Source organism: Chaetura pelagica, unplaced genomic scaffold (assembly GCF_000747805.2).
Source record: "Chaetura pelagica isolate M959 unplaced genomic scaffold, ChaPel_1.0 scaffold90, whole genome shotgun sequence".
Taxonomy (NCBI): domain Eukaryota; kingdom Metazoa; phylum Chordata; class Aves; order Apodiformes; family Apodidae; genus Chaetura; species Chaetura pelagica.
Genome location: NW_009953496.1, coordinates 3,004,452 through 3,027,359, shown reverse-complemented (window position 1 = coordinate 3,027,359; position 22,908 = coordinate 3,004,452). Strand labels below are relative to the sequence as shown.

Genomic DNA, 22,908 nt, shown 5'->3' with positions numbered 1-22,908 from the left:
TGTAATTATAGGATACTAGCTGTACCACTTGCTTCTTCGTCATCAAATGTCAAGAAAACTCTCCTAACTGAGAACTTAACACAGTAAGTGAACACAAAAAAATGACAGTGCTGATAGTTCATATTTTCTTGAAAAATTCTCAACCAGGTAATATTTTTTATCAAAGAAAGTGGCTAGGAACAAGCTTCTTGATTAATCAAAATGCTTATGAACTTAGTCTCTGCTTTACACCCTTGGCTAAGGGGTTAATGGGATAAATACCACCCATCTGCATTCCAAGTGCTAGGCAGAAGCATGATCACAGTGGGAGGTTGGTACTGACAGGTAGGACAAAGGAATTTGGTAGCAGTCATTAATTATGGGAAATATTAAAGGATTTATTACAGGAAAGACATTTCTGCCTTTGCACAAGCAACAGGACCTAAGAAGTATGGAACTGTTAGAGTCATCCTTCCCTCTGTGATCAAGAGCCAGTGTTCAAGGTATTTGCACACCAACTCTGTGGTCACTGCTGTAGGATTCAAAGGATGGAGGCAGCAACAGGACCTGCTCACTGAGCACTGGGCTTGTCTTGGTGGAGGAAGTGTTAAAAAGTGTTAAAAAATGAAAATAGAGGATGCATTTGTGCCACACACAGCACGCACATCTCATCATGCGTTTCTCAAAAATGTACAACTACTAATGCAGGGAAGGCAATAAGAATAAATAAAGGCTGGAAAAGGGCTTGCAAAAGCAACTCATGCATCTGGAAACTCAGCCTGGAAAAGAGGGAACTGAAGGGAAGTAGGATAAAACCAGTGAATCATGAGTGATGTGAAGGACACCAGAAGGACTACAGTCACTGTTTCTCCTAATAGAAGAGCCAGAGGGCATCAAACGAAAGACCAGGTGGACAAACAATAGGTAAAGGATGAACAAAGAAACAAATTTATTTACACATAACTACCTGTTCATCTGGGGAGATGTGAGGTGTTAGAAGTTCATACAAGTTAAAAGAAATGAAAACAAACACTTCAGAGAGTTAGAAATTAAAGCTCAAACCTCTGTTTTAGAACGTTTTCAGTTCTCAAGATTGCTGAGTGATAAAAAATGTACTAGAAAAATGTGACCGCATACCTCCTTATTCTTACATCCTTTTTTAGACATCTAAGACATATACTACCTATGGATGTTTAACTTTATCGAGTCAAACAGTTCTTAGTTTATGTCCATATCCTGGTGGCAAGTCACTCACCATATTTGCATTTTAAACTGCAATATGGAAAATGTCATTGTAAATTAGATAATAGAGATGAAGACTTTTCTTTCTTAGTTTTACCTAGAAAAAACTATAGTACTTCTGTAGAGGGTTTATCAAGCTGGATGTAAAAAGTAGGTATGAGGGTGTGACTCTAAAACTTTCTTAAGATTCAGTGTAAAAATTTTTAAAGTAAAAAAAAAAAAGCTGCCAAGAACTGAAATGGCTTCAGCCATTTACAGAAAAAAAAAACAACAACCAAACACCAAAAAAACCAAACCAAACAAACAAAAAAACCCCAACCATATATATTTGATATACTGTAAAATTGATTCAACGCAGTTTTTAAAATATGGTTACCTCACACAGTAAAAAAATAACAAAAAAGTGAGTACATGCCAGTATCTCTAATAAATGGCATCCTAATTCTGCAGCTTAAAAAATATATTATAGAGTTACCCATGTCCATTATTTAATCACAAGATCTACTCCCTAAAATGTCCTTTTGAAAAATAAAGTGATTGTTTGCAGCATACAATTTATTCATTTATGCTGGCATTCTGAAACACTTTTAAGATCAGCATTTTTAAAGATACATCGACATATAAAGTCTGACATTTAAGTTGTACTTAAGTGCAGTTCTTCTGAACTCAACTCCTGTTATTTTCACAGTATCTTTCTTTTATAAACACAACTGCAGTACAAAACTTTTGTATTTATACATCTTTAAAAAGCTGATAAAACACACTGAAAAGTTAATTTTGAGTTATCTTTCCACAAGGAGCTCCAATGCAGGCTTGTTTTCTTCAGATTATGTTGGTCTTCAGGATCCATAGATGAACAAAATTGGGTTAATAAAGATCTAAGAGCAATTTTTTGTTCCATTTTACTTGTACGTTTCCTTGAGATTGCAAAGTTATTCCAAAAAGTACAGAAACTGTATCTTTAAAAACAAAACCCAAAAGGATTCAAATGGCAACTATATCTCCATTCATCGTTACCCTTTTTTATGTTTGAAACCATGAATGTAGTAGATTATTCTGACTGCAAGGTACTTGAATCCTTAAAACACTAATGCAAAAGGAAAAGTAGAGCTAATAGATGACATATACTTTTTGTCCTGAAAATAAGACCAGAGAAGCAACAGATCCCCATACCTCATATCTCCAAACTTCTTGCTGATAGCAGTTCCTACATTGCTGATAGCTGCTGTTGCTTTCTGTCCTGCATGGCTCAGGGTCTCATGTGTTTTCTTGTAACTGGAAACGAGAAACAGAACATAAAGAGTGATAAGTATTTTAAAAAGAGAGGCTACAATCCCCTGCAATTGATTTTTTCCTTTATTTCCACATCTTAAAGTTCCATCCACTGAAAGGTTAAGAAACCTATTAACTGTAATGCAACAAATTACCAAGATGCCCACATCTGCACAGCTGACTAAGTGCAGTTTTATCCTACTGCGAGCAAAAGGCCTCCAGAGCATTTCTTCACTGTCTCTCTCCCTCTGGCAGATAACATCATCTGAGTGGACAGTGCAAGCTGTTTAAAAGTAGAGTTCAGTGCTTTGTTGAATACCTGTTTTATGCAATTTCTGTACATGTACATCAAATAAGCATTCTCACAGCAGACACTAACCTTTTAGCACAGAAAAGAATCAGGACACGTACAACTTTGTACATATCAGGTACATTGAAAAGATACACTTCAAAATTATATTTCAAATTTGACAAAATTGATCAATTTTTTTTCCAAATGCTGAAATATTTTTTAACTATTATTTATTTAAAGGAAGAGTGCTTTGGGAGAGACAGAGAAAGATTAAAATATCTAGACATGAAACACATACTATAGTGCTGCATCCTTTCAGAAGACGCTCATGTCACACATTGCATGTACATTCAAATACAGGAGCATCTGAATTTACTGAACCAGAAGACATGGTCTGACCCACACAGAGTCTTCAGAACACTTAAACTGCATTCTCAAAGTGATCAATAGGCTTTTCTGCACAGATGCTTTTTTGCTGAGTAAACTAACTCTAAGCATGTCAAAAGTTTCCTTCCCAGTACACTATCTGATACTCCCACTGACACAAACAAGTCCAGAATTAGAAATGTTGACCTAGTAACAAAAGGAGAGCACATTATAATCACAATTGTATCCTGTGGTGCATGTTGGCAGACAAGAACTGAAGAAATTATTGTGAAAAAGTCAGAAATACTATTCCACTGGTTCTAATCCTCCTCTGAATAAATTCTTTTAAGCTTGCAAATGTGTACCAAAATACACTGAGGATGAATAAAAAAAAAATCCCACTGCCTAATTCCTGGGACAGAGTATTTTCTTTGTACTTCCAGGTATATGAAAGCAATATAATTTTATGGAGGCAGGAGGGGAAGTAAGGTAAGATTAACATTTGCAATATGGCACATCCCATTTTATGTCAGGTCTTTGGAAGCTTTAGCAGTACCTACTGCTTGAAGTCCTCTCTTCAAGATTGCATTTTACAAACCACACGTCTGAAGGCAGATGCCAAGGAATGATCTATTCTTTCAGACAACATTCTATCAACAAACCATATTCCCCAACACAAATATTCTGTTTTTATGTTCCAGTTTACAGACTAGTGACCTAAGAAGTTTTAAAACCACCAAGTGAAATGGCTCCTTCTAGGAAGGTGGTAGTCTGTTTTCACTGAGTACAAAGGAAATTTGCAGGGAGCAATTTAAACCAGGATAACAAATCTCTAGAAAACTAGAGTTAGATAAGCTGAGTCAATCGCATGCACAACGCTGAATGACAAGAAGGGCTAAAACATTGCAACAGTGACAGAAGGAGATGAAATTATAATTAGAAAGGTAAGAGCACTGATTATGCCTGGTTTGTTTCCTCTGGCAGCATACAAAGGCCATCAAAAAGATTGTTTCCACTGTGTCTCTTTTCTCCTCAGCCCTGCTGTCTGTTCCTGGACATAGCAAGACTGCAATGCTATTATTTTAATGAGGCCTCATTCTCTAGCTTAGCTAGTTTAATAGCTCTGTCATTCTCTTGCTGTCAGTGGACACACTCTCGTATAAATTAGAGAGACATTTGTGATGCTTCAACCAAACTATGAGCATGTAGCTTTTTGCTAAGTGCTGCCTATGAAGAAAAAAATATTCTAATGCCTGTGGGTTTTTATATATATATATAGACATTCCTTAAAATGTCTACATTATTGCATACACATCTTTAGGTATTTTCCTAACAGAAAAGTTTCCTAAACTATTCAGCACAAGTGGAATTTTGCTGATGACAAAATGGAAGTCCAAGACTTGCCTTCCAGGCCTAAAAGTTCCTTGGTAGCAGAACCTATTAACATACAGGATGACTACACATAGTAAAATGCTTTGCAGATGTCCTTCTGAACTGATTTTTTTAAGAAGATACATCAGAGTCAATTTTATTCAGGCATATTTAGCTTTATGAAAAAACATCTCCATGTCTTACCTTTCCGCTTCAGGTTCTTCACACTGTGTAAAACTGTTAAGAGAATAGTCCTAATTTGAGAAACGTTAGAGTCCCCAGTGTATTTCTGAACATTACGTTGGTCAGAACACCCTTTCTGGGAACTGGCTGAAACGAAGATGATTTTGTCATTCCAACTAATATTGTGTTTTCTCTGTAAATCCCATAAAAGCCCACATCCTCCCTAGTATTTCCACTAGCAAGGAAGACATGGAGACTGCATTTATGTTCCTAGTGCTTTTGACATTACATAACAGCTTAAATCCAGCTAAGACTGTTACACAACTGGTCTTTTTTTCAGCACTAACATCAGCAAAAATGACCTTTGACATGAAGCCACCCCCTCCCTCTCTCCAGCAATGCTGAAGAAGAGCTTTAAGGACAAAAAAAAAAAAAATCAAAGGTAAAAATGCAGTGCAATGTGCAATACCTGTCAGCAGAGACCAGAAACAGTAACTTGCATATTAGTAGATATCATTCAAAATTAGCTTTAAAATGAAGGGTGCCCCCCATCCCTGCCTCTCCACCATGATGCCTTCTTCATCAACAAATTATTCTTTCACAGAGCACATTACCTTACTGTAGTTAGTTATGCTTTGTACTGATCTACTGCACAGGATTGTGGTTCAGATATTTTTATCATCATAGTTATCTTGTATTTACAGCAGCCATTTGATCCCTTGCCAAAGACTCTGGTAACAATGATCTCTGCAACACACTCTGGGAATCTTCTCAGTCGTACATAGCATTAAAAATTTGGGCCAGCAGTTTTCATATCCTCATGTAACTCGCATCCATTTGCAGTTTTGTTTTAATTCACTGAACAGCTTACAGAATTTTCAGAAACCAAAGAGTAGAAATAAAGTTAGCTATTCCAGTTAAGACCTACTAGCATTAATTCCTTGGAAGAAGTGCTGTACGTATGGCTTAAGCCCTCCTAACACCACCAACTGCTCCAACACACTAAGTCATCTTCACTACTTGCTCACTCTCATCCTTGGAGCCACCATTGCTGGCAATCATTACGCAAGTACTGACCACCCAGCTCATCAGGGTGGGTGACAGCATCTCAGCAGGCAGTCAGCCTAAAAAAAGGTCAGGAACACTGAACCTTAAGACAGAAATGCTCCACTAGAAACCAACTCAGAGAACTGAGGACACAGATATTCAAGGTATTCCACTTTCCACCCAATCCATGGCATACATTTTTACACAATCACTAGGCTCTATACTTTTCTTACACTAATACAACGTCACCATAACCTTCCATGAGTTTATCAGCATTATGGTAGACACCCAGTAGCATTTGTCAAGGTAGAACCAGGCTACTTGATTTAAGCAGTTAAAGTAGGAATGCCTTCTCTGGTTCTGTGGCATCTAAAACCACTCTATAACACAGAAGAATCACTGGTAGTAGCTAACACAGATCACATTCCATGTTTACTTACCATTTTTCACATAGTAAATATGTATAATGTATTTCACAGACAAGAAGGACTAAACAAACATGGTACCTAAATTGCTGTCACAATTGTAAATAAAACTCCTATGTCATTTTGAACATTACCTTTTTATATCACATTACCCTAAGAATGTCATCCATCATCTTCTGATTATAATTTTGTTTTTAAAATAGGGTACTTTTTTAACAAAAGCAATACTTTATAAAATGGATTACTAGAGGTTATAATAAAATATGCTGATGTTGCAGTTACAGCCTGACAATGTGCCCAATACATTTAAAAGAAGCTTTAGGGGAAACTCACATTTCTAATACTGTAATATACCAATTAGGCAAAGTAGATTTGCAGCATATTTTGACTGCATTTTCACCTGACACTTTCATATACTGCATTTAGGTGGTACTATCATATGACAACCAGGACTCACTAGCTGATTTTTACAACCAGAGAAAGCAAATGAAAGAAGATGCTGTTTCATAAAACACAATGGGCAAAGGAAATAGTGTTTCATATAGAGTATAGCCAGGCAGCAGACATACAGAGAGGTCAGAGAACTAGACACTTAAATGACCAAGGATAAGACAGGATAATCATACTGCATGCTATTTGATCTCATCTCAATTCAGTACAGAAGTGCCCTTCACATGGAAGAGTTAAATCTAACCTTCCTTCACAGGTGAAATACATGGGCTGCTGACAGAAGTAGGTTACAAATATAGTACTAATATTTTGCATGGCAAGCTGCATCTTTGACCTACTACAGTAAATTATAAAGAATTTTAATTCAGCTTGAAAAATGAGTACATCTGCTAATTAGCGCATCTTCATTCAGCATTGTGCCTTTCCATTGATGCTTGCTGACAAATCAATCCATTTGAGAAACCCTCTTCTGTGTTAAAGCTTACATAAGATTCAACATAACGCAAACAATTGACAACAAAACCATACACAGTAGAGCAGAGCCTGGTAGCACAACCCATGCCCTATGGAGCTTGCTTCTTTTGAGTTTTCAAACCATTAGTCAGCTTAAGCATGACATTTCTGGAATCAGTGTAAAGCATCTTAATCTCTGAGAAACTGTGAGCTAGAAAATATTTTTATGTTGATTTGCTGTGAAAAACAGGGCTCAGCATTAAGTAAATTATGTTCATGCTCAAATTAAGTAAGTGCATATTTGAATGGCAGATAATGTGTATACAAAACATCCTCTAAGAGTATTCATATTGCTATTTTGCCCAGCAATGAACTCTAAGGTGTAGTGGGGTCAGGTGTTTTTAGTGCTCAGGTGAAACTCATTCCAACTTGAAAAAATCAGACAGATGACATTTTTAGACATTCTTCCCTTTGCCAGGTATGTTAAGAATTAATTGAAACTGTACTGGCACTTAGATGGGTACATATGCCTAAATTAGCCAAAGGAAGTACGCCCCAGGTAGTTCCTCTGCCACAGAGAGAGGAAGGACAGAGCTGAGGGAACCAAACCTCTGCAGGTTGCAGGAGACCTGCCTGCAGCCAGAAATCCATGTGCAGCACACTGAAGATGGCTGTTCAGTAGGCTGGAGGGAGACACGTGTCAGGAAAGTTGCCAGATGAAGGTGACAAATATTCTGTGCTGCCCTGCATTGTAATATTCAAAACCTTGGGAAAAACTAGGGATACAGTTGTGTGAAAGGCACAGCTTGTACAGTGTAGCACAAGCTAAAAATAGGGGAGGAAAAAAACAGTTGTGGTACAGGTAATCTCCAAGTAGAAAAGCCACAATATCTTGGTTTAAGCTTAGATGAACTTATGACATTCCAGGCTGAAACTTCACAGTTCATCGCACCTTAAGCTAATGCAAATAACACTGTGGGCTCTGTACTGTACACTAGATAAACAAAATTACACATATTAAACATATCCTAGCCTCCCTTTTCCTTTCTTCCCCCTTCCTGTCCTCTCTTTTCTTCCCCTTCCTCCTTTTCCTTCATCTCCCTCCTTATCCTTCTTTAATTTTCCCTTTCCTTTCTTTCCTTTTCCTCTCTCCATTTCCCTTCCTTTTCTTTTCCTTTCCCCTTTCTCCTGACACCTTCCTGGATATTTTAAATCCTGGTAATTTCAGAGATCGCAATTTACACTCAGGCCTCCCCTTCTTACAGTTAGATACACATACAGATACCTATAATATATGTGCCTTTATTTTCTGGTGCACAATCGTAATTACAGTGGATTTTCCCCATAAAAAGTAACACTATATTTACTGATTTGGAACAGATGACCTGGTGGTACTGGGGAATCTCCATTAGCTGAAGCTTCTGGCATAAAGAAGTGGACATATATATTTTAGGAAAGGGACAATGAGAGGGAGAATAGATTAAGTGAACTACTCAAAGTCCTTTCTCCAACTCTATTTTCCATGACACCACCCTTCCAAGTTCAAGGCCAGTGACACACATGGAAAAGTGGCAAAAAAACTGCCTTTGAAGAAAGCATGCATGTTCCTGGTCTGACTCAATGGACACAGAGTCAGTGGAAGCAAGAGGCTCCCTTCACTTCCACATAGCACAGGCTCACAGGCAGGTGTGCTTGCTAAAGCACACGTGCCTATTTCTTCCCTCACACAATGGCTACATTTACTTGCAAATTCACAGAAGAAAATGTCCAAAGGTAATTGCACACATTTCAATGAACAGAAACACCCATATTTCTTTTAATACCACTCATAAGAAGCAGGAGCATGGGAACATGGTATACTGAATTCCTAGAAGTCACAGTAGGACTGTGGTTGTCCACAAAGGATATCTGACTTCCTGAGTAAAATTCTGAATCTCTGGAACACATTACTACATATTTAAAGTTATATTAATGAAGACTGTAGGTACAGTGGATTGTAAGTCTAGAACACATGCAGTGCAACTATTACTTTCTATTGTATCATCATCTGGTAGAAATTTGAACTACAAAACATTAAGTTCCCACTATTTGTGGAAATCCATACAATTGCCCTAAGGTTCCCTATCGGCAGAACTAAGCTTGCTCACATAGTTTTCAACTAGTAGTGAACAAAGAGATCTTTATTTTACCTCTGAAGGAAAAGGCCAAGTCCATGTTGAATGCCCTTGTCCCAAATCTCAGGTAAGTATTAAATGTAAGGGCAGAGCAATATTGAAACTGTACTAAAAAGGCTTCAAAAGACAGCCACCACCTGAGAAAGCCCCAGGCTCTTTGGAGCTAGCACTGCCAGTTCTCTTGATTCTAGCCACTAATTCATGAGATTTTCCATTTTTACAACAAGAGACAATTTTTGTCTGTGAGATAAAAAGATGAAAAGTCATTTTGAAAACAGCTTTGTGAGATTCCTATCCCAGATGGCACTCCTGTATGGGTCCACTTTCCCCTCACATCAAAGGCTTCCCAATCTCCTGGGTGAAATCAGTGAGCATATGGACTTGAAGAAATTTCACTTCATCTCACCACTACAGCCCTCGAGAAAATAATGGGTTATCTTTAAGGTTTTAGCTATTCTAATAATTTATTTGCCATGGCAGAACTGCTGCTTACCAGTGGTCTGAATGTCTGGAGTATTATTTTTGTAGCGTATTAGTAGCAAAACAAACAATTTTCATCTCCCTAGAAGCTATTTCTGTAGTTATATTACTGTTCCATCCATAGTCTGAAAGGTTATCCATTGAAAACAGGGGAGGCTTATGCCTTTAAACAGTTGCTAACATTTCAAGAAAGAATGACAAAGGAGCTTCTGGGAACTATTAGGTTGGAGTGAGGTTATTAGTGGGCAATTTTACAGATACAACTGCTCCTTAGAAACTCAGTAGTACTCATGTATCTCCTGAGAGGACAACCCTGTAACACCCTATTAATTCTTCCCAGAGACATACAGAAGAGCACTAGTTTCAAACCTGTGGGACAGACAAAGCTGAGCATGGTTACAACATATATGCTTAGCAAAGGGCAAGGTATCTTGTGGATCTGTGTTCTCAGTGCCTCACATGAGGGACTGTTAAGGAGGATAAATTAACCCTGGCAACCTCCTCCATATATAGTGCAATGCACTTCCATTACTGCATTGAAGAATAGTATTATTTGGAAACTTGACTGTTGGGAAAAAAATGGAGCAACAGGAGACTCATGAAGTTTACCAAAGGGAAATGCAGAGTCCTACTGCTGGGGATTAATAACAAGCTGGAAAGCAGCCTTGCAGAAAAAGACCTGGGGTCCTGGTAGACAACAAATGGAACATGAGTGAGCAATGTACCCTCATAGCAAAGATGGCTAACAGCATTCTGGGCTGCATTAGGACAAGTGATTACAGGTCAAGGAAGGTGACTCTCCCCTCCTACTTGTTAAGGCCCCACCTGGGAGTGCTGGGTCCTTGTTCTGTGCTCCCTAATACATGGCAGACAGGGACATACTGGAGCTCGTCCAGTGAAGGGCTATAAAGATGTCTAGGGCACTGAAACATCTCTCATATGAGGAAAGGCTGAGAAAGCCGAGTCAAAAAATGAAAGCTGGACTGGTCAGCGTGGAGAAGAGAATTAGAGAATTAGATTCTCGTGGGGGAATCTAATCAATGTGTATAAATAGCCTGAGGGAGGTATCCTGGTTTGAGCCAGGATGAAGCTAATTTTTCTTTTTACTGATTTTTTTTTCCTTCAGTAAGCTTTCTTTTAACTAGCAACAGTGTGTTCTGCTAGGCTGATAAGACAGTGGAATGTTTTTCTAACTACTGAGGCTTCAAGGTCGCACCTTCACTCTGCCGGCTCAGACACTATGGGGAGATCTCTGACCCCCCTGTAGGAGGCTGAGTTAGATGGACAGCAAAATTGGCCAAAGATATTCCATCCAAGCTCAGAGGAAGGTCAGAGATCACAGAAGACAACTTCCTTCCTTCTTCTTCTTCCCTTCTCTTCCGTCCATGGCCGGCATCCAGGGAGGACTCTGTTCATCCATCACCGTCGATCCTCAGGCTTGATCTCTCGTGACCCCCATAACTCTCTGCTCTTTTCCAGCAGCAGCTCCGGGATTCCTCGGGACTCTTCCCAGTTCAGGGAAGTGCTGTGGGAGTTGCTGGGGTGGGGGGAGGTGAGAGGCTTTTGCCCATACCTGAATATATCTGTATATAATTGTATATATTTTCTTGTATGATTCATTAGTGTTTTAATTAAAGCTGTGTAGTTTAGTTTTCAATCCAGCCAAGTCTCTCTCTTTTTCTCTCTCTCCTTCCCTACCTGGGTGGAGGGGGGAGGGGATCGAGAGCATTGTCGTCGGACCCGAGTCAAACGGTGACAGGAGGGAAGTGGAAACGATGGAGGCAGTCTTTTTAGTGGTATCTAGTGATAGTGCAAGAGGCAATGGGCACAAACTGAATGCAAGAAATATTTAATCAGGGGAAAAACTAAGACTAAGGGTAATTCAACACTGGAACAGGTTGCCCAGAGAGCCTGCAGAATCTCCAACCTTGGAGACACTCAAAACCTGACTGCACACAATCCTAAGCACCCTGCTCCAGCTGACCCTGCTCTGAGAGGAGGAATTGAACTAGACAGTCTCCTGATACTGCTGCAAACCTCAACTATTCTGTGATTATGTATAAAAATAGGTCAATCTTTATAGAAGATATTTCCTTACCTTAATGCACTGTGCAGTGAAATCAGAAGTACAAAAGGCTAGAAAGAACTGTGGAAAGTTTATTGAAGCAAACAGCTTTATTTATCAAACAGCTTTAACTAAGCAAACATAATGCATTCAGGTTACACAAAACATTCCCTTTGCAGCAAACGTTAATTAGAAAAGTTCAATTATGGCCTTTGCAAATATCCCTGTAAAGATGTTTTTAATGATTCCTTAAGCTAAAATAAATAACCTCAGAATCTGCCAACATTACCCTGCTTCTAGCATCTAAATAAGAATGAACTATCTGTGTTTAAAATATAAATGAAACCCCCTGCATTGCTAGAATATAACTGAATATCCACCCACCTCTATTCACTGGAAACCTGATCTTTAAAAAGGTGTGTGTGGGAAGTCATTCCAGTTGAATGCCTTACCACATGAAAGCAAAATGAGCTTGAGGTAACAGATTTATACTAAAAATCAGTGCACTGAAAACAGCAGAGGAAATGAAAAAGGAACCTGAAAAATGCGTTATGATTCTGGTCATCATAGTAAGTGAATGACTTCCAGGTGTATTTCATACAAGGCTGAAAAATGCAAACAATACCACAGGTTTTCTTAAGGAAAAAAAACCACAATGTTGATTTAAAAAAGCTACTGTAATACAAAAAAAAAAAAAAGGTTCACATTACTGTTCCAAATGTAATGGCTTGCTAGAAGTAGTTATAATTGCTTTTGCATACCTTAAAAGCATGAATTAATGACAAGGAAACAGACTTTCTACAGAACTGTATGTTGAGCCTGAGGTAATCTTCAATCTATGGAGGACATCAGCTCACTAACCTCCAGCTCTAGCTTTCCTCAGTATGAAAACAATCACTTTTTTTTTTTTTCCTTTTTAAACATAACAGTCTTTTAATAGCAATTTTTGACATGTACATGTCAAGTGGGCTCAGGCTAATTCCTAAGCTCCCTGTGGACAACCATTTAAAATGTGGATGCTTAAAACCAGTTAGAACCTCAAATTTACATTCAGTCATTCCAGGTGGCACCCATCCTATGAGTTAGGTCATGAGCTTTAACTAGTTAACTTAACTAGTTGTTCAGACACACTTTACAGAGCTGTTTCTGAGTTAAGTTCACTCCTCTGCCTCTAAGTCCACTTCAACCCTAAGACTGAATCCCTAAATGAAAACCTTAAAAATATTAATAATAAGAAGAGGACAAGAATTTGGTGATTATTTTTTCTCTGTGGCTTTCAAAAGTTCCCCATTAAAAAAAAAAAGTGGTTTATTTGCCAAAAAAGCACAGCAGCTATAAAATCCAGTAAGACTGAATGAAAGCAAGAACTGCCTCCTTAAAAACAGCTTTTTAAAATTTAAAACTACAAGTTGTGGATTTAGAAGGCTACAGTACAAGCATGTAAATATTCTAAACTTCCATTTTTTTCAAACAGGCTTTTCACTGCTACTAAACCAGTGAATCTTGGTGAGTAATGCTATCCCATTGCTATTTTGGTGCAGCAACAATGAATCACCTCTATTACTTAATTTATCCATTCTGAAGAATGCCAGATTACCATGATTTGTACTGGCATCAGTGTACTGCCATGAGTGTCAGCCAGAATTATAAATCAGTTGGACCAAGGACATTAGGTCTTTCAAGGACACACATGGACCCCTGCTGCTCAGTTCCACATAACTACTTGTGGATGCTCACCACCTAATGGCTTGTTGTTTTTGAAACTCATCTTAAATGAAAAGTAGCAGGTACCATACTTATAAAGTCTCCTAAGTCTCTCTATCCTTGTGGAAACTGCCAACATTGGGAAGGGAAAATTGGAAGCTGCCTCAGAATTTTCTACTGAATTTCAAGTAAAACCAGCTTTGTTTCAAAATTTTGCTGTTGTGTCCTCTAGTTCAGGTGTCTTGTGTCCCTCCTCACTTTAAAAGCTCAGTGTCTCTAGACTACCCTCTTCTAGCACATGCCAGAGATCCTCAATTAGCCAGCATGGGTGCCCCTGTTAATAACATGTCATAAGAAATAGGACCTACCTGAGAAACTGTCCAAAAGTTAGAAACAGGATACATAGAAACTACATTTCCTATCAAGTGGTTGATAGCTTCTAATTAAACCAGAAAGAACTATTATTTTAATGTAAAAATGTACATCTTTACATGTTTTTTCCAAGTCTCTGTCAGGACCTTGAGTGCACCAAGAGGCACTGCAAACTCTTCCCCCTGCTCCCATGGGCTTGGCTGCCTGGTCCCAAGGCCAGCTCTGACACTGCACAACTATGTAAGTAACATTGAGTAAGACTCTGGCGACAGTGCTGTGTCTGAAAAAGTAGGGAAAAGCCTTTTTAGGTTCCTCCTCCCTTCTCTTGGGAGCTACCCTAAACCTTAAGACTGCGTTTAAGCTCTTAGAACTTGCCTGAGATAGGTTACTGGTGCCTGTACCTGGACAGGTACCTCACTGATCTTGACTCACAGATTTGACTTCCTGGCTTGACCTGGATCATCACTACAGACTCACCTGGAGACCTGAACTCGTGGCTTGACCCTCTTTATTGTCACTGGACCTGTTCTGCTCTCTTTGTTCAGGTCCTGTGGGACTGCTCCTTTGTGGGTGATGCCACTGCCCTTCCTACTTTGCTGTTGATTCCCAGCTCAGCTCTGTTGTGAAGCACTCTTGCTTCTCCCTAAGAATGTCAAATTCAGTTGTCAATTGGAAAAACAAAGAAATAAAAATCAAGTATCTTTTCAGAGAGCACTTGATGAAAGGTACATAGTTCTTCCTACCAGTGTTGCTATTAATCCAGCCCAAAAGTTTTCAAGGAATATAGTACTCTCCTATGTGTAAGTATAAAGATGAGTATGAAAAAGACAAGCTCCTCAGCAGTTATCATGGCATCCTAGAGCTCTGGAATTCAGTGTGATTCACCATCTGTCTCAGTGATGGTCCATCAGAGATACAGAGCAAAAAGCGTTTGAAGGTTATAACTAACACTGGCCTATCCTGGGTCTGAAAAATTTTGGTGGCAAATTCACAATAGGCCTTATCACTATGCCTGTATGTATGTTTTTATCTCCTTTATGTCAACAAGAAGGCTTGCATTAGCAGCTTTTAGCAGCAAGCTGTAGCCCAAATAACCTCCCTCCTCTGCTTCTTCACCCAAAAGCTGGTGCGTTTTTAGAAGGGGCACCGCTCCTGGAAGGCAGCAACTGATTTAAGACTACATAATTCCACAGTATAATTGGTCTGGGTGAAAAATAGATAGATAGATAGATAGATAGATAGATAGATAGATAGATAGATAGATAGATAGAAAACAATTTCAACCATTTCAACAACAGCAGTAGAGTAACAGTTCTTCACATTTATGCATTACCTAGGAAGTCAAAGCTGCTTACACACTACACAAGGTGAGTTTCACTGAACTCTTGTGAACTATTTACCCATTCTGCACAATGTTAAACCAAGGCTGGGAGAGGTGCCAGGACTAGCCTGAGAACACACTGCTGGAAAATAACAAAAAACTCAACAGACGTAGGGCTTCTGATAGCCTCAAAGGTGGTACAGTTACTCCAACAATTTTTTTCTTTATTTCTTTTGAACAACCAAAAGCAGTAATTAAACAGCCACACATCAACTGTTCCTGCCAGTATTCTTTATAATTCAGATGACAGTACTATTTTTAATGTTCTGGTAGTTTTTATTATTTTTATTTTACATTGTGCCTCTTGGAAGTTGAGAAATATAATACCTTACGAATAAAAAAAGTACTTCCTCTCCTCCGTAAGGACTCTGTAGCAGTGTGTTATGGGATAGGAAGACAACCTAACCTCCTCAGTGCCAGGACAGCTGTGATTTTGTAAGAGTGAAGTGTGACATGGTTCCTGCTGTGGAAGGTTTTTTTCATGGCTCCTTGCTCTAGGAAGCTTGATATATTTGTCCCTGCCATCTACTTCACTTGACAGGTATTTCAGTTGCTAAATTTCATGCCAGGGCTCATCAAGACAATCCCCCCCAACATGCTACACAACATCTAAGAAGGAATTTGTGCAAGGTCTGTACTCACGCAGATGTTGTCTGCATATCATGCCAGCTTTTGCTGAAGTTCTGCTTCAGTTCATTCATCAGACTTATACCAAGCTTTTGTTTAATTTCAATCAGGTGCTTCTCTTTGGCTGCCAGCACTTGACGCAAAGTTGAAATTTCATCTTCTAGCTGAGAGACAGAACGAGGGAGGAGAAAGGAGTTAGCCTGTTCCCACAGAACGATACACACATAATACATGAAGGGATCTAATGACTCTCACATAAACTTGCATTTTTCACAGATGACCAGAGAGAGAGAATGAAGTGCTTATGGACATCACAAAGACATGTCCAGAACAGAGCTGACACCACATTAAATTAATGTCTCAAACTGTGTCATCCATGTACACCATCATACACACCCATCAGATGCAAGTTAATTCTCCGGTAAGGATGTGACTGTTGAGCAACTTGGCCAAGATCTGCCTTAGAGCATTAGAAGTCTCAAATATCAGCTTTCCATTCACTTGTAAAATGGGAATGGGCAGAACAAGAGAAGACTGGATACCTCAGGCAGGTATCTCCCTGAATGCACAGGGGTTTAACTTCATATTTGCAGCTTTTTAGTTTTCTACTCATGAAAAACACAGATGCAGCAGAAAATAAATAAATAAATAAAACCCATTATAACATCTGACTTAAGAGTATCATAGTTACATCCTTGTCACATATGAGTTTTAGCTTTATTTTTAGGCCTTACATATTTCAAAATAGTAGAACAAAAATATATAGCAATGGAATGTTAACATGAGTGAACAGGTCCTACCCAAGCATAGAACCATTCAGAAGACACAGCAGATTAGTCTTTTCAGAGCTCCCAGTCATTAACCCAACTGTGTGAATTCAGGTTGTGAAGATGATGTCATTCAGCCCAGAGGGACATAATTCGCCTGCAGTGGACATTATTTGAAACATTTAAACCAAGCCAGTGTTTTAGAAAGGCAAGGACCAGGAGACTTGGGAGAGAGGAGGGGCTGATAAATTAGCCTGCCCCTGGCTTAAGAACCTGCCCCTTGGGCAGCATTTCTGCCAGCATAGGTTTGCACTCTTCATCCGGAAGCTTCCCAAGCCAATTACACAGGCAACACTCAGAGGGACTGAAGCTAACAAGGGCAAGTGACACCAGAGCAGCTGCCTTTCACTTCAGGTTTAGAAGTTCCCTTACCAACTGTGCTCCTTCTTCCATATGTTAATGGGATAACATATGGTAACGTATCTGATTACCATATGTTAAGTTCCCTGGAAGCAGTCTCCCTGTGATTTAACTCCATAGGCTGCAGGGAATGAGGCAAAGCAGCAGCTGAATCAGTTGCTGACCTCCAGGGCTGTATTTAGGATGTCAATACCAGCATTATTTTTATTTTACACACTCACACGTTATGCTTCCCTGTAAAACTGGCTGAAAACTTATTTTTCTTGGAAAAGTCTCACCCTTGAATCTCACAGCTATCAATTCCTCTTTTGTTACTACTTGCTATCTAAATTATTCAAGCAGCTCAGGAATTAAGCAGAAAGACTATGAACAGAAAGCAAAATCGTGACCTCAGTGAATCAGATCCCAGTCTTGATCAATGCCAGTAATGCCAACACTTCACTGGTAGAAAACATAAGCATCCAAAATGGCTTTTATTCTTTCCCATATCCTTTGTGCTCCATTATACACCTAACCAGCAAATGAAATGCTGTCAAGAGGCAGCACAGCTTTCTCTTCTGAGACGGTAATTGGCTAAATGCTTACAGAAAGAAGAAAGCAGAAATGTCAGCATTCCCCTTGCAGCAGTTCAGACATCCCTTGAGTTTGCTTCCCATCCACAGCAAACCCCTTAGTGCACAAGTCTGCTGGACTAACACTGCTAAAGAGATTAACTTGTACCAACACCAGTATGCTTACATGCACTTTAACATTAATGCTTTCCATATAGGCTAGCACTAGGCTGATCATTAGGTACCTGAATATGTAAAAATTTTAGAGCTTCTATTCAAATGACTTTTGATCTGTTCCACTGAATAGAGACCTAAAGCAGTAAAGCCCTCAGCAAGCATTAACCATGTGCTCAATGGTATAAGCATCAATAACACTTCTTACTGTACTAAAAATAACAACTTCTTTTTCTTTAGAAATCAGAATCTGGTTTTGATTTGACAAAATCCTCCACAGGTTCCATAATTTTAAAATAATGGCAGATACAAAGCCTCCCTCAAGTGCTCAAGTATCAGTGATTCAAGACTGTGAAAGGCAGAAAGGACTAGGAACTTGTAGTGCTATCTTGGAAAGCATTTATCCAAGTTACATACCTACCTCCCATGGAAGGCAGGCATCACCTGGTTAAGCATTTTTTTAAAAATCCACTGTTATAAATTCAGACTCCATTATGAAACTAGGGCTTAAATCAACTGAATTGAGCTTCTAGCCCTCACATTTTCCTTGTAAGTGTAACAGAGTAAGAAGAATAGAGATGCATCACATAGGGACAAAGTTCCCTTCTCCCTTTTTGTGGGCTTAGGAATCAGAGCTAATAGATGCTTTTCCTTTATTCTATTATTGTGTGGGATATGCAAAAGCAAGGGGAGTAGCTTAGCACCCAAGATATTATGATCCCCATGATTAGTTGACATGAGTAATATGTAAATCATGCAGAGGTGAGACTGAAGAAAAAAAATCCACAACTACAGAGAGAACTCTCTGAAATCTGTGACTGACTAACAATATGGAAGAAGGACAGAAGACCAACACACAAACACAAAATTATTTTCCCTTTTTTTTTTGCCTTTTTAAATTATTATTTTAGGGCAAATGTAATGTTTTAGGTTATTGAACATCTTTTTAAGGTGGTGGCATGCCTGAAAAAAACCACTGTGGTAATTCTTCAACGTAGTCTTTCCCATTTATTTTCAGCAGGTACTCACAAAGCAGCTGACAAAAAAAACCACAAAAACAAACAAACAAACAAAACCCCAAACAACAAACAAACAGAACCCACCACAAAGTAGTTATTCAGTAAAATGGAGTATTTTGGATAAACTACTACTAATAAAAAAATCTGTCAGCTGGTATTATCTATATTCTGAGATACACATAGCACTGTGTAAAATGTAGAAGTGGAAAGATTCAGCTATTGGTTGGAATAATACTAATGAATGGGTTGAATGGTGAGTTGAATAGTAAATTAAGTATTTGTTATACTTGTTTCACAGATCAAGGTAATAATTTTGAAAGGGCAGTGCCACCAAAGATCTCACATCATGTAACCATGGCTCAGAAATAACCTAGATCCTCAGGGAAGGCTCAAACACTTCACCACCACAGGTATCACCATGGCAGCCAGCCTGCAGCATGCATTTGCCCACCTGTGCTAGAACTGAACATTAACTCTCTGCATAGCTATATCATGTGGAGAAAATCTGAAAAACATGTGACAGACAAAAAAATAGAATAAGGAAGGACCAGCTATATCAGCTACTATGAAGGGGTACTTGATAAAAGAAAGAAGTTTGCTTTGTGAGGAAGAAAATAGTATTTCCCTTAATTTCATTTGCTTTCAAAAAAGAACCTACAAGGCTGCATCTTCTCTATACAGTTCTTTCACATAATCCTTTTTATGTCAGAAGACCCAAAGAAAGTTAGAGTAAACATAGAGAAAAACTGTCTTGCAATGAAGAAAATCCATGGAACCCTTACATTTTTATTAGCTATTGTATTTAGTGAACTAGTGATTGTTACTGAATTGTTACCTCTTTTCGAAATTGCTGAGTATTATAACATCTATACTAAAATGCATACAATATTTGTAAGGAAATGCAAGCATCCATGGCAGCTTCTTAAAGAAAGTAGTTTTAACTGTGAACAGAATAACATAGCATAAAAAAATAACAGACACTTCACCTCTGCACCAAATCATATGGCTTAAATTTTCCATCTCCAGCCTGTGTACCTGTTGATTTATAAGTCTTATCTCGGGTGAACAGCACCCAGAGACATCAGGGACACTCATAAATAAAATTAGCTATAAGTCTGCAGAAAAAAAGTACTCGCATCTTTCCTTAAACTGGGAATAAACATGCAATAGCACACATAGCTGAACTTAGAACCTCTGCATCAGCTAGAAAGCTTGTAGATCAGATAGCTACTTTAGTGAAGGTATGGGAAGGAAAAGACAGCAAGGAGTAAATGACTATTTGATGAGCAGAGTGGAAGGAGAACTGACAGCAATGAGCAACCTCAAAATCTCAGCCCCCATGATGACTCAGGAGTCATTGTACCATGCTCCTCACACTGAGGGTGGAAGGGAAAAAAAAAACAACCCTGTTCTGCTAACAAACCTCTGGCCTTATGTAAAGCTTTCGGGCTACAATTTTCTGCTATTATTCCAAAGTGTCAGACTGACCTCTGTTAATTGAAATGACTGTTCGAAGTTTCTGCAAGAGTTACTTATTTTTCTTGCACTGTAGAAATTCTGAGGCTCAGTCAGGGTCAGAGCCCTGCCTTGTTAGCCAGACAACAAATACAAGAACAGAGTTAGCCCACACTCTTAAAATCTTCCAGTACAAAAAAACTACTAGCAGGGGAAGAGGAAAAGAGTATACAAGAACCTTGTCAGGAGAACTGATAGTTGCTCTCCTAATGGGAAAAGGAGGAAGACAGAGAATATATTTAACAGATATACAACATAGATATGGAAAGTATTTTTTCTATTTAAATACATGCACAATGGGTGCCCACAACAGCACCTGTTAATATCAACTATTAAGTGATTGCCAGCATTAAGTAAGATTAGTACCTTTTGGAACAATTAGAAGAAAGGTGGTTGCTCCTACAAGTTCTAACAGGTATTACCTAACACTTTAGGACATGGAATAAAAACAAAGCCACCACTGGTGAAGCAGAGGGAGCTTGAAAGCAAAGACAATAGCTTTTCAAAGGGAAACATTAGTCAATTCCCACAGAGGTTTCTTTCTGAAGGAGTTGAGGTCTTACACTATTTTTACAGTCTTTTCTAAGAATCATGAGCCTTATTTAAGTTTAGATTTTGTTCCTTCTAAATTCAAGTTTTCCAAACCTTTCTTAGCATAATTATCAGTTTTATTTTGTTTTTAAGCAAAAGTTGTACACCAGTAAACTGCTGCGAGCAACTCAGAAAATAATTTCTAGGTCAGCCAAGACCATAAAATTTGAAAGGCAATCTTTCATCTGTGTGTTGGTACATAAATTAAAGCATTTCTACCATGAGCCACTGAGAACTCTCTGCTCCCACAGGAATCAGCAAGCAGGAAGGACGAAGCAAGAAACTCTTGAGATTAATTCTCCTGAGAGAGGCATATCATTTTCAGATGGTTGCAGGAAGCTTTTTCTTCCTTGTTTCATCTGTCTTATAAGTCTCTTTCACCAGAAAAGAAAAGAGAGTCACAGAATGGCTGAGGTGGGAAGGAACCTCTGCAGGTCATCTGGTCCAACCCTCCTGCCCAAGCAGGACCATGTAGAACCAGTTGCCCTGGATTGTGCCCATACAGCTTTTTAATATCTCCAAGGATAAAGACTCCACAACCTCTGTAGGAAACCTGTACCAATGCTCAGTCATACTCACAGTAAAGACATGCTTCTTGATATTCAGTGGATTATTTTTTTCTTGCTATGTGAAGTTTCCAATCTAGTGTCTTAAAAATTCATTATTTCAATTAAGAAAAAAACAACTTCTCCTAACCTCTCCCTCTTCATATAGCTGTGATTTCTGTTATTTGTCTCATGTTTCAAATAAGTAAACCCTAACTTTTTTCCTATTCTCTCATTTTCCATTTTGGAATTTAACTTCTGTTTCTACAGTAATTAAAACTGAATCCACCCTCCCACTGTAGACCAAATCTAGACAATCTCTAACCTTTGTAATAAAAAGACCACATAGTTGACACCTTTTTGCCCCCATTTCCTTGTTATTGTTGTGGGGTTTTTTTAACCTCTTCATGGCGTCATGACATCACCTTTAGTTCTTTAATTAATCAAACAACAAATGCTAACCAAAAGAATAGCCCTCTCCAAACACAACAATGCCAAAGGTAACAAAAATGTTGTGAAATTACTGTGCTCATAATCACTCTCTTGTGTAACCATCATAATCTTTTCCTCTGAGCACCGTACTAAGGATCTTTTCCATCAGGTGTCACAACCACTTTAACACCATCATACATCTAATAAGAACACCTTCCATTCTTTATAAAGGAAGATTTATAAAGACACGTCTTTACTAAAATGGGAAGGTATATTTAACTTTCTGTCTATAATCACCAAGTAGAAGATATTTAATCTTCAAAAAAGGCTTCACATTCTTGTAGCCTAGAATAATTTTACTAAAAAGGAAGTGCATACCTTTATACTGTGTACTTCATCCTACAATTATCTTCCAGTTTAAGGAAGTAGAAACAGTAACACCCACAGAAATTCAAATTCATTACCTTGGCTAGCTCAATCTTTAACTCTTCTTTTTCTTCTTCAGAAATCATAGTGGTGAAATCAACATCAGTGACCACATCTTCATCTGCTTCATGCAAAGACTGGGTTTCCAACAGGCCTTAAAATAAAGAGTTAAAAGGTCAAGACAGCGATTATCAATTATTTCAGCTATGATACTGACCTCTCCTAAAATCTAAAAATGACTTAACATTCACATACCAGAAAAAAAAAGAAAAAAAAAAAGAAAGAAAAACAAAACCACCTTTTCCTGCTAAAGGTCATTTGGATCCTGCTCTTCTTTGCTTCTGAAAACTATTGGAAGTATCAGATGGTAATGTCTGCACAAAGCAATTTAATATGTGAAAGCACCACTTAACCCCAGAACACAATGACCTTGGACACTACCAGTCCCTGATAAGGCAGCTCCTTGCTTCTAACAGTAGCAGAAGAAGAAAACAAACACAAATAAAAAATAAAAAAAATTAAAAAGGGGAGGCTGGGAGGATTTTCTAAAAATAAAAATGATAGCTTTTTCTTCAAAATAAGAAA

General features: G+C 38.5%; 1 protein-coding gene across 4 annotated transcripts in view; it reads right to left on the bottom strand.

Moving 5' to 3' along the window:
* TPD52L1 (tumor protein D52-like 1) overlaps positions 1-22,472 on the bottom strand; it is a 34,244-nt gene extending 11,772 nt beyond the window's left edge. For 3 of the 4 annotated variants that reach the window (XM_009999102.1, XM_009999103.1, XM_009999104.1), the window contains exons 1-3: positions 22,362-22,472; positions 15,899-16,047; positions 2,395-2,496 (exon numbers count right to left, since the gene is read on the bottom strand). In XM_009999102.1, the coding sequence (XP_009997404.1) occupies positions 2,395-2,496; positions 15,899-16,047; positions 22,362-22,409 (299 nt within the window). In that variant the 5' untranslated portion in view covers positions 22,410-22,472. Of the gene's footprint in view, positions 1-546; positions 550-2,394; positions 2,497-15,898; positions 16,048-22,361 lie in introns of all 4 variants that reach the window. The other variant, XM_009999101.1, reaches the window with a different exon arrangement.
* Positions 22,473-22,908: the final 436 nt, after the last annotated feature.